The sequence below is a fragment of the Corapipo altera genome, unplaced genomic scaffold, assembly GCF_003945725.1.
Source record: "Corapipo altera isolate COAL_440 unplaced genomic scaffold, ASM394572v1 1, whole genome shotgun sequence".
Classification (NCBI taxonomy): Eukaryota; Metazoa; Chordata; class Aves; order Passeriformes; family Pipridae; genus Corapipo; species Corapipo altera.
Genome location: NW_020884873.1, coordinates 33,333,288 through 33,346,273, shown reverse-complemented (window position 1 = coordinate 33,346,273; position 12,986 = coordinate 33,333,288). Strand labels below are relative to the sequence as shown.

The following is a 12,986-nucleotide window of genomic DNA, read 5'->3' as shown; positions in this document are numbered from 1 at the left end:
CCCTCTGTCACACTCACCTGTCTGCAATACTTGCAGATTTGATTTTGTCTATGACAATGACCTGTTTGTTGCAGCACATCGAGGTAGTTAGTGCAACCCCAAGAGCAGCACCAGGAGTTTTGGCAACTTCAACTAGCAGTGGTCCAGACGCTGTTGCTACGGAATCTGTTAAAATTAGACAACAGAAGATCAGTATTACATCAATGTGGTATTGATGCCATTTTCACATTTTCCCCACATAAAATAAAATCTCCATGGCTATTCTATTTCTCTAACCAGATACCATGCCACTTCATGAAATTCTGGAATAGCATCAGTTAATCAGCTCTTAATGTTGAAAATTATAAAAGCAAGAGGAAGTTTGTGACTCTGGGATGTCCAAAAGTATTTGAGTGTATCAGAATTAGAGAGGGACCAGATGAGGGAACCAAGATGCGTTAGCAAATCATTCCCTTGAACAACTGAAGCTAAAAATTACCTGGAATATAAAGCAGGAATGTTGCAAAACTAGAATTAATTAAAAAATAGAAAATTATCTGAAAAAAAAAAGAGTAACTGAATAGGTTAGAGAAGAAAGCTGAATTAAATTTTACAAAAGAAGGTGAAGGGCTGTGGACAAAAGCTATAATAATCAAATGAAGAAGGTGAAGAAAAGGTCTTTGAGAAATCCCTCACAAAAAGAAAGGATAATTTAGGAGAAAATGGTGAAGGTGCAGGAGGCATGACAGCTAGAAGTAGTAGGAGTTAAAGCAAAATACATGTGAGGAGGTTCAGAAGATTCTTGTAACATCCTATCACTTGATAAAATACTGCCTTGCAACAGAGCTTAAGTAGTAAATGACCAACACTGAAAAAGAGAAAGCAGAAAAATAGAACGGAGGAACAGTCATGATCAATGACTGTGATGAGGAAGCATACCCAAGAAAGACAAGTGCTAGACAGAACAAAGCAAAAAGACAGCAGGCTTCTTCCTAAATGCCAAAACAAAGCAGGTAGTGATCAGGGTGAAGTACGTTCTGGAGACTGGCTGAGATCTCCTACTAATGAATACCCATGGATCAACAACTGATCTCAGTGGAGTAATATACAGTAAGAGGAGGTGTCCTTTAAGGATATAAAAAGACTGAGACAAATAAAGCGGTATCAGAAGCCTTTGGGAGTCTTTACAATCAGAATAAGGAAAAACTGAATAAACAAAGACTTACATTGGAACAAAGTTACCAAATGTCCTGCCAGCAAACAAGAGAGGTTCGTATTCACAGCGTACTGGAGCCAGCTGTGAGGATACGAAGACAACACTCAACTGTGATGTCTCAGAAGTCACTGAGATTGAAGATATAAAAGAACTGCAGCTGGGCTTCCAAGTAGGGAGGAGAGGACAGATGTAAGATACTGCATTCAGTCTTAAATCTAAAAAAATAGTCCAAAAATGTAATACTGACACAGAAGAAACTGTGAAACAATACTATCATACAAAACTAGCGTGCTGTATAATGATACAAGAAATTGAATGAGTGATTAACACTCAGCTAAGGTGCTCTTCCTTGTTAGAGAGTAATGTAGGTAAACTGCATATAGAAATGAAGTGAAAAAAGGTGCTTGGATGGAATTAACAGGCAATTTCAGAAAAGTATCAGTTAATTATGGAGAACTCCTTTTTCCCCCACAACTTGCATTAATTTTTATATTCCTGGTGAGTTTTTTTTTTCCAAGTTACAAACCTGAGGATTTGAAGGGGCAATTCAGTGCTTTTGAAAGTGCCCATTAAATCTGAGTGATTATTTTTTAAGCTCAACTAGGACTGACTTTTTAAAGGCTGAACTTTCACAGACACTACCAAAATAAGCTGCTCCAAAAACCTGAACTTATCTTTAAATTCTGAGCCAAAAGAAGAGCATTTCTGCCTGGAGCTTCAAGCACTAAGTAGCTTTAAAGCTGGGTCAACTGCCCTCAGCAGCAACCTGTCTTTCTCTAGTAAATAAAGAAGGAGTTTATCACAATCAAACTCATGTCTTAGATGTCTTGGTTAGGGGTCTAAGTGTCTAAGTAAGGCAGGATGCATGCAGTGACTTGCATACAGCCAAATAAGCATGTGCAGCCGAGCAGAATTTAAGTATTCCCTATTCCCATTCCTGCACTAAGAAACAATTATTTTCATCTTGAAAGTTCCAGTGGTTTCTGGAGCTACAATCAAGTTTTGCATTTACAAACACATGGGAAGAAGATTCAAACAATGTCATCAGTACCTTGATAAAAGTTTTAACTCACACTGATCCAGAAAATGGCAAAGGCCAACTTGTTAATGGCCTATCCTAAGTTCTTTCTGCAATGGTTGCCTTAAGGAGAGGAAACTAAATGCAAATATCTGTTGAGAATGTGTAAACCTTTCAAGATGCTGGTCCTTTTTCCAGTTACTTGAGAAACACACAATCAGCTTATGCCCCAGTGTTATTTCCCAGGTGCCTGCTGAAATGCAGTGAGAAGGTAAACCAAGGCAGACAGGGTGAAAAAATAAGATAACTACATTAGAGGAACCAGAAGAGAAGAAATGGAGTGTGTCTAACTGTGGAAAATAAGGACAAGGAAGAGGAATCAGAGGGCAATAATCAAGCACACATTCCCTGACAGAGAAGGATTAGTTTTTCATGTTGAAGTAAAGTATGGATATGAAAAATGAATCATATTGGTATAAATTATTCATGTGTGAAGATGTTTCACTCATTAAGATATTTACACCATGACTGAAGCACTTACACACTATGTTGATTTATTGACTATGTAATCACATAAAATACACTGATGAACATTGGCGTGAAAGACACTCTAGATTTTTGATTTTGTTAATAATTTTTCTCACTTTAGAGCACTGCATCTCAATCAGTACGAGAGGCCTGATTAAAACCTCCCAGAGGAAGCAGCATTGCCTTCTGCATGCTAATACATTTCTTCTGCTAGAAAAAAACCACACTTTTTTTATTTGACAGCTTAAATCATAGGCAACAAAGGTTTTTATTCTGAATATACTTTTATGATGTATAAATATACTATACAATACAAAAAAGGTTTGGGTAAAATAAGCAGTCTTACCACTCCCCCCCTCACCTTAAAAGACTTCACGAATCATTGTTAAAGTTGAAAAATCTGTATTTTTAACTTGATAAAGTGATCACATTTTACAAGTGTTTCTTTATGTCCTTCTAAATTGATGGATCTGTTAATCCTTAACCTGTTCTCATGGCATGTTAAATCCAGGTCAACAACTGGTGTATGGTAGAGGACAAAAAATCTCTTTAGAAGCCAAAAAGTGAGCTGCTTGTTTTATGCAGCAGAGGATCTACATGTGAAACAGTACCTATAAATGCCCCCAAAAAGGAAAAGCCTCAGTCACAGCTTGCAATCAATAATGACAGTAAATCCACAAGAAACCAAACTTTTTTAGTCAATGATACTTTTTTTTCCTTCCCAAAGTTGCCTTTTACTTAAAGCTGGGAAGTACTGCTATTAAGCTTGTTCCTGTAGGAATATTGAGCTCTGTTGCTATCTCTGTGAAACTCTGCAGCTTCTCACTTCTCTAACGAGAAGATCTGGGGTGCTTTTTTATTTTTTCAAAGTCATGGCAACACAAGGTGCAAATCATGTTCTTGAGCAATTTTAAAGGACAAGACACAGAGGAAGGATGTCAAAACAGATTTTGACCCCAAAAAGCCAGCTGAACCAATTGAAATACACAGCTTCAGAAGACTGGTATTGATCTACCTGGATGCTGCTGTACCTTGTAACAGTGAGGCAACAAACAAGTGAATACCTTACTATCTCACACTAATTTTCCTTTTGCCAAGCTTCTTCCCTATTAGGTGTTCACAGACTAACAAGTTTTTCACCTTAGAACTGTATATAGGAGGTCCATGCAGCCTTCTCTGTTGTGATTCTCTGACTGAAAGCAGGTAAAAAAACCCTAAACAGCAAGGTGCTGGTTCAGATCTTTAGTTCCTCAAACCCTGTAGTTCTTGCAATACAAAGTTTAATGCTTTTCTAGCAATGCCTTCACAGATCTACATGTGTCTGTTAAAACTAGAAGACAGTATTTCACAGAAATATTTTCTCTTGGCCAGAAAAGTGTGCTCTCCCACTCCTCACATCTTTTTTTTTGTTCCCTTCATACAAAATCTTTGCACCCTACAGATGTCAAGGATGGTTGGACAGTTCAACTTGATGATCTCAGAGGTCTTTTCCTACTGTAATGATTCTATGATACTAAGCAGATCAATCTCTCCCTCAGGTAGGAGCTTCTTTTTCTTCATTCAGTTCTTGTCAGTACACACAAATCTTTTATCTTCTTTCTCCTTTTCTGTAACCCTTATTTTTACACCCAGTACCTCCGTGCCTCATGCTCAGACCAGTGGATAACAGAACCATATTTTAGTGAAGTTAAGGAAGATTGTTGAGAACTGGAAAAAAAATCTGATATCTCTGACATTCTCTCCTTTAAAAGCAAAAAGCTGGAACATTTACAGCAAATTATTTTGAAGAAATCAGTTTAAATTCCCCCCTCACTCCCAAATGACCTAGACTATGTTCTTGGTTTCCTCTGTGCTCGTTTTAATTTACAAAAGTCAAAGATTCTTTTCCAGTACCCACTCAGCAATCATATATGCGACAGCTTCAATACACTGACTGTTCCCCAAAGAACCTGTTGAGTAAACTCCCTTAGAGGGACACTCGCAAATCCTTAAATGTATACACACAAAAATACGCTACCATCTTCTTGAACTTGCTTTCTTTAAAAAAAAGCCAACAGAATGTGGAGGGTATGTGTGTTTATGTATATGAGTCAGTGTACGTTACAAAAAGGGTCCAAAACAAAACACTCCAGTGCAGTTCTTACTGCAGAAATGTTAAGACAACTAACAGGTCACTGTCAGCACTCAGTGCACAAGTGGAAGGTACTTAGAAACTGCAGTGGTGAGTCTGGTGTGTAAGGCACAGAGTAGGATGACAGCAGCCCCAGTTTCTGCAGCCAAATCTCTGCCTTTATTTGGCATATCTCAGTCTCAGTTCACAATAACACGTATGTTATTGTGACATGTTGGTTGTCCAGAGAACTTGCAGAGTGTTTTTAAGAAATCAAAGTGCTTGGGTTTTTTCCCTGTCTTACTTGTAAGAAAAAATAAGTACAAGAAGTTCTTTTACACATATGTATCTATCTAGCAGGTTGCCCAAAGAAGTTGTGGATGCCCCATCTTTGGAAGCGTTCAAGACCAGGTTGGATGGGGCTCTGAGCTTAGTGGAAGGTCTAGTGGAAGGTGTCTGTGCCCATGGCAGGAGGACTGGAACTAGGTGATCTTTAAGATGCCTTTCAACCTAAACCATTCTATGATTTACAAAATAATTGATGGTGGGGAATGCACAGCAGGTGTGGTTACGCCAATCCATTCAGAATCAGCGTGTTAGGGATTAGCACCCCTGTTTTCTGTATTAAGTATAAGAGTTGAAATGTTAAAAGCTTTTATCTTTTTATAACAGAAATGGATTAAAATTTCAGGTGTCAGGCATACCACAGGTTTATCCTCATGAGTTTGGAGCATCTGCCATTCCTTTGGAAGCTAGATTGCTGAAATGCAAAAATAAGAGCTGATACATATCTTACAGGGCACTTGAAATCCACAGCCAGTTGTATAAACTTGAGACAAGGTAACCAACCCAAAGAACCGTCAGGATTTCTAACAGAGTTGATGAATTTTATACTTCTCAGCTGACAGTGAAGCAACATAAAAGCACTCAGGGACTCTGCATGCATTCACATCCACATTTCTTCATTAACCCACAGACTTTTCATTACTGTCAATACTTAATGAATCTTGTCATACTCTGTGTGGTTTGCTTATTGTATGCTTCATGACTATTTCTTTTACATGAATACCATCCCAGAAAGACCATTTTCTTTGGTGTCCATTAAAAGGCTCTCTCTGTAAGACTGATACACTTAAATTGTCCCAACTGCTGTGACAGTGAGACTCATAATCCTCTATCATACCATGGTCCCACTATTCCCCTTCTCACGTTTCCCTGAACTGCCTTCGAAATATATAAGTCAACCTCTTTCAATTGTCTGCCTTTTCCATGATCTCTTAACAAAACAAGAGCCACAACCAGAAATGCATGTGCAAGAGAAAGATCTGCTGGGAGCAGAGAAGCTTTTCTCTACCTTTCTCCTTTCTTTGTGCTTCAATCCAACACCTTCCTTCTTTCTCCAGGTTTCATCAGCTCCCAGATGAAAAGAGATGAATAAACCACACTTTTGGCCCTGTTCTTCAGCTATATTCTAAAACACGTAGGTTAACTTGCTAACATTTTAAATTTCCTTTATAGAGGCATTTTCATTCACTCATTTTTAACAGCAACTAGATGACTAGCCAAGCCTCTTACAGAGAGCTGACTGATGGTTATTTAAATACTAATTTTTCGGGGGGTGGGGGTGGGGGGATGGGAGGTTGCATATTTATGTAATATCCTTTCCTTGTACTGCAAATATAATTTGATCTCCATTTATCAAAGAAAGGATATAATTACGTATTTCTAAAGATGATCTAATTAAGACATTGAGATTGGGATCATGGGTCAATGGTTTCAAGAAAAAAAGTAGCAGCAAGGAAGAGAGGCAGGAATAAGACTTCTGCAGTGTTTAAAAAGCACAGGAACAACATTCAAGATGCCCTACTGCTGGGTAGCACCATTATCACTCATTCAGAGTAATATTATTTGATTCCTCATACTTTTGTGACTATAAAGGTCATAAATGAAAGACACACAGGGCACTGATGCACAGTACTAGCTTTGGTATTCTGTTCTACTAATATTCCATAATGTTTGCACCCTGGCTTTGTTCATGCTTCATTTAGCAGAGTAACCTTTTATTCATATCAGAACTTAGGGGAAAAATAGAACTGATGACAGCTAGCAAACTTTACAAGAATTTTTGAAAAGCTCCTGTTGGAGTGGGTCCAGTGGAGGGCCATGAAGATGCTCAGAGGGCTGGAGCACTTCTCCTGTGAGGACAGGCTGAGAGAGTTGGAGTTATTCAGCCTGGAGAAGAGCACGCTCTGGGAAGACTTCATTGTGGCCTTTCAGTAGTTAAAGGAAGATTATAAAAAACATGGAGAGTGACTTTTTACACAGGCAGACAGTGTTAGCACAAGGGAGAACAGTTTTAAACTAAAAGAGAGGAGATTTAGTTTATATGTTTGGAGGAAATTCTTTACCAGAGGGTGGTGAGGCACAGGTAGAGGTCACCTAGAGAAGCTGTGGATGCCCCATCCCTGGAAGTGTTCAAAGGCAGGCTAGATGGAGCCCTAGGCAACACGATCTAGTGGATGGCAACCCTGCCCATGGCAGAGTGGTTGGAACCAAATGATATTTAAGGTCTGTTCCAACCCAAACCATTCTATGATTCTGTGGAATGGCATAAGCTGGCAATATATTGCAAGCAATATTTGGGGAGAAAGATGGCATTTTCTTTAATAACAAAACAACTATTTAATAATTAAATATTGTTCTTGTTCAAAGAGTCAGTGGCAGTCTCCAAGGCCTGATTTATAAGCTACCATAAAATACGTATGCTCCTTGTGTTCCTTTGATTATGGAGTACTGTGTGTTTCAGGCAGGCTGTAGAGTGAGCAACAGTTGTTCTAATTTTACCCATTTGAACTAGAATTAGAGAGGTAAAAACAGTACTAAAAAAAATAAAATAGTGTATTTTCCCTTATTGCCAATAACAGCACAGCACTGGACCTGCTGGGCTACTAACTGAAAGAAAGATCACAGAGTTCACAGAAAAAAACCATAAAATTCCTGCTAAGGAAAAAAGCCACCAATGGCATTTTAAACCCTCTTACCTTTAGAATAATCAAATTTCAAAAATGATAAACAGGAATAATTCCAAGAGGATGACAGCACAATGAGTGATAGGGAAATCAGAGGGACCTCTCAGCCTCAGAATGGAAAACAGCGATATTATTCTCTAAATGAATGTGCTGCCTCTCTCCTCTCTTATACACAAGCCATTTAATACTCTTGTCAACAGACTGACATAGTCTACCCATTTTCCTCATGTAGCCTAATTCCTGAAGTTCATTTATATGCCTTTAATTCAGCCAAGTTCTTCAAATCAAAAGCTTAGGAGCTGCCTTTACCTAATTTCATACTTTGCAACCTTAGCCCCCACCATCCTTCTCAGCTAAGAAATGCTGCTAACCAGCTGAAGAACCACTACTGCCTTCAAAATGCTCACACCAGTGTGGATAGACTCAAAATCCTCTTGGGACTTTCTCAGACTTTCTCTCAAGTTCAGACCACAAAAACCTACCTAAACCCCTTTTGTTCAAAAGACTTTCCCCAACTCTTGGGACTCTGCTTTCTCCTACCTCTGTTTCATGCTCAGACAACCTTTCCTTTTAAGTAGGCCCCTTCCCTGCTCAAAAGCTGTATTAAATCCCTATCTCTTTTTTTATCTATACATTTCTTTTCATGTGCTCTGTTAATCTAAAATGCAATTTTGTCTGCTCCACAATTTACAACAAAAAGGGGATATGGTAGATGAACCCTGTACAGAAGATCCTGGATCTGCCTCTTCGAAGGTAGTCTGAATGCATTTTAAATAAACCCAGGCTCTGCACTTTCCTTTGCTACCTTGAAAATTAATACCACACAGAAAATTCAGGTGGCACTTACAGAACTATCAAGAACTCGTATCTCTACCCCTGACGATAGCACATTGTTTCAGAGCTTGGGAGCCTGTAAGTACAACTTTATGAGCCTCAAACATCACCTTTCTATTGAAGGATGGCTCCTAATATAGCATTAGATGGATTCTGAAATGTTTGCATAGCTCAGCAGCAAGGGAATTCTGCCTGCATTTCATTCTAGGAATGGAACTCACAAATAATTACTTTTAAAAATCATCTTCCAAAATGAGACAGAAATCCCAAATGGTGTAAATAATACATAAAGTCCTCTGCTGAGACCCTGCAATACAAAACCCTACTTTCTCTAATGCGAAAAGAAAAGATAAAATCAAAGAATCATTGAATCATAGAATGGTTTGGGTTGCAAAGGAATTTAAAGACCATCTAGTTCCAAATCCCCCTGCCATGGGCAGGGACACTTTTCACTAGAGCAGATTGCTCAAAGCCCCACCCAACCTGGCCTTGAACACTTCCAGGAATGGGGCATCACACCTTCTCTGGGCAGCCTGATAGACAGATATATATGTACAAAACAACTTCTCGTACTTATTTTTTCTTGCAAGTAGGACAGGAAATAAAATACATAAGAACTTTGATTTCTTCAAAATACTCCAACTCTTGCATGATTCTGTACCTGACTAATCTCAACAAACAGAAAAATTAGGATAACAAAATCTGCATCTCTGCCTGCAAACTAAGACACAACTGGTGTGTCAAATTTTACATCTGCCAACCTTGAAAGCATGCCTGTAAGTACACAATGTAGATAATATAAAAAGCTGCAATACCCACCAATTATGTCTACTTGCCACAATGACCCCAAGTTTCCATTTAATGGGAACAATAATGATTAGAGTGGGACTGGATTCTCTTCAAAAGCCTACAGAGTACAAAGCGCCTTGCTGCTGTCACTTCGCAGAAGGGAATAAACACTGCAAACATCCAAACTTTGCATTGAGCTGACAGTTCCCATCTGTCCAGGGCTCTACCAGGACAAGACATCTCAGATAAGCCCAAAATCTTCAGAGCAGAGGTGTACCATGGATAGCTTGGACACCTCGATAAGAGACCTAAAACGTCTGGAACAGTTAAGGCAAATAAAGACACGTCAATGCTGTGTTAGTGAGATACCTGTCTCCCTGCCACAGAAGTGGGAGCTGAAGCCCTGGAAGCAGCAGAGCCACACAATCAAGATGCTGGACCTGTGACAGCCACTCTTGCTTGTCAACAGAATGACTAACCCAAGTGCAGCCCCTTCCCATATGTCTAGGTTGCTTGGTGTACTTGAGGTGCATGACTAGACCTTGCTCAGGGGTTCTCTTAGACATATCATTTCATATGTTCATGGTTTATTTTCATGTGTTAGTGACCTCTGCATACAAGCTAACTGCAGTCTTTGCCCTGGAAACCACACCCAAAAACCTTGGGTGTACTTCTGCTACCACTGCCATCAACTGACATTGCTTTGGTTGAACAGGCAGGAGTTTCAGACTAGTCTAAAACACTGCTCTGCAAGGCCTATTAGGTGAGTATGAACCAGAAGAAAAGAATAATTAAACTTGACATTGTTGTCCATAACAGATAATATGAATTTCTGATCCTACAAATGTATACTATCAGTACCACTTTTTCCCCCCCACAAACTTTCATCTCTTTTTGATAATCTGTGGTTTTTCACAGCTGTCTTATAAGTAATTGGTGCATTGGCACAGCCACAGTATAAAATGCTACCATGCAGAAGGTCAAGGCTGAAATTTAACCTTGATGTTTATGCACTGAGGAGCAGAGTAAGAGTTTTGCAGCTCTCAAGGGTTGCACAGGATATTTTGCCATTCCATGTTAACCACTTATGAAACTTCAGTAGAATGAGTCAGCAAACAAGTTTATTAACTGTTCTCTCTTTCCTTTTTGGTATTGCCTGAGCAGCAGTTCAGCAAAAACATTTCGAATAAATAGAGAAAGTAATTTAGGTAAATTGCCATCAAATCCAAGCACAGAAGCCACGGTTCTAAATGTAAGTTTTTGATCCCTCATCGCAAAAATAATCCAGCATTGCTTACCTGTTGCCTATATATTTCCAGTTTTTCCTTTCCCAGTGCTTCTTCCAAGCAATACAGAAACTACTACTGGGAGTATTCACACATTTAAAGTCAAAGGAAATTTCATTTAAAGTAAAAGGAAGTTTCTATATCCCCTGTTCTCTGTAGCATACACTTCCAGCAAAACCAATTCCCCACATTTCTTCTCCCAAAATCCCAACTAAGCAATAACCTTTGGAGACCCAGATGGCCCATAACAGTTAGAGTCATGCAATGAGAAGGGCACTCTTATCATCTGCTTCCTCAGCAGACAGCCTGCCAGCTTGCTGCCAGGGTCACCTTTGGCAAGGTTCCCATGCGGCTCCTCCTTTGCTGCAGGACAAGCCATTTACCTCCTGCCAGAGCAGCTCCCACTGCCAGCTCGGAGGGACTGCAGGTCCTCTCATGGCTCTGTCTGATGACTTTTTTCTTTTTGAAGATGTTCCAGTGCTCATACTTATAATTCAGTAATTACTGAATTTGTGTAAAGGAGAAACTGTGAAAAGATGTTTTCATCTGTGTTTCTCTTTGGTCTGTTTTTTGTTGTTGTTGTTGTTTTGGTTGATTTTGTTTGTTTGTTTGTTCTTTTACCAGTGACATCCACCAAGTCTACTTAAGCTGTAAAGATCTTGAAAAATTAGAGGTCACAGTGCTCAAAAGGCTATTCTATACAACACTGCTGAGCTGACCATAACGGAAAGATTGCACCTATGCAAATTGCGAAAAACTCAAATGAGAAGTTGATTAAAATCTGCAGAGCATCAATATAAATCATCATAAAAATATATGTACATCCATAAATCTCAGAAGTATCTCTTTATAAATAGAATTATATTAAAAGGAAAATATTACAGTCACCATGTGGGCACAAAGCACTTCAAATGTAACGATTCTCAGAATGAATATTGCCTGGATGTACTGATTTTTACCTCCCTGTTTTAACTAAATAAGCACATATACTTTCTCCTTTAAGAGCTATGCAGAAGGTAGACAGTGAGTATTTAATGAGTAGCAACACTTTTCCCTCTTTTTTTCTGTGCTCATGCCTTAATTACTTAAACAGTGTTCTCAGTCTTCTCTGAGCATATGTGGTGGGGGAGAGCTATTGCATGCTGCAGCCTCTGAATACTCCCTATAACACATGCTTATTAATGATTTTGTCTTATAACCACTCTTTAGAGCAAAAGCATGGCATTTTCCCCACTGTACAGATAAATGAGGACCAAAGAAATGAAGGTCAAAAGCACCCATTTGTCTGGAGAGGATGATTTGAGACAACTACACTAGGGTTCACTGCACCAAAATGCAGGCATATCTGTAGAGCAGTCCTGAAGTAGCTGCACCTGAGCCTAAAATCCCTCTACAACCCTCCAAGAAAAGTGGCATTTAAAAAATGTGTTTCACTTGCCCTAGTTTAGGCATCTACATTAAGATGAGATAAGCTTTTATTTAGAACATTTCTCTCACGTGACTGTTTTTCAGATCACTTAGTACTATATAGCAGGTGACTGATGAAGGGAAAATGTATGCAATCATTCCAATTAAAATTTATACCATAACATATGCTCCAAGGCACTGGAGTAATACTGCATGGGCATCGTTAATTCTTGCATTTTCCATTGCTGAAGAGATGAACTGAAAGGAACTTTGTAAAGACAAGAAAAAACTTTACCTAGTATAGACAAAATCTTTTGGAAAGGTCGACACAAAACTGCTGTTTCTCCTGAGCACACTGAGCTGTATCCATTCAAAGACTTCCAAACGCAGCTAAGTTTGGGTGGATTTTTACTGGGATAAGCAGAAGAGACATTCCCGAAAAAGGCTTTCTGTCCCTCAACCAGTACCTACTGAACTGCATGTCTGTTTTCCAGTGCTTCAAAAGGACACATCTTCACAACACAAAGTTTGTCCAACTTTCTCATCATAGGCAAAACAACTTTTGTTAAATTCATTCCTGGAAATGGCAGAACAATTTTGACTGAAAGTGCTTTACAAAAAAATACAAAAAGCAGACTTAGACAGTTACCTCAGGGAAGGTGGAAGAGAACCATAAGAAAAACCTTAGTGTGAAGTGTTTACGTTTTCACTGTTCTTAAAATGAATCAGTTTACAGAAGTCTCAAAAAAGCCATTCCTCTGGCAAGGGAGATTTTAAAGAAGCACAGAAA

General features: G+C 38.9%; 1 protein-coding gene across 11 annotated transcripts in view; it reads right to left on the bottom strand.

Moving 5' to 3' along the window:
* GRIP1 (glutamate receptor interacting protein 1) overlaps window positions 1–12,986 on the bottom strand; it is a 320,846-nt gene that overhangs the window by 49,488 nt on the left and 258,372 nt on the right. For all 11 annotated transcript variants that reach the window (XM_027655497.1, XM_027655524.1, XM_027655533.1 and 8 more), the window contains exon 8: window positions 18–165. In XM_027655497.1, the coding sequence (XP_027511298.1) occupies window positions 18–165 (148 nt within the window). The remainder of the gene's footprint in view (window positions 1–17; window positions 166–12,986) is intronic.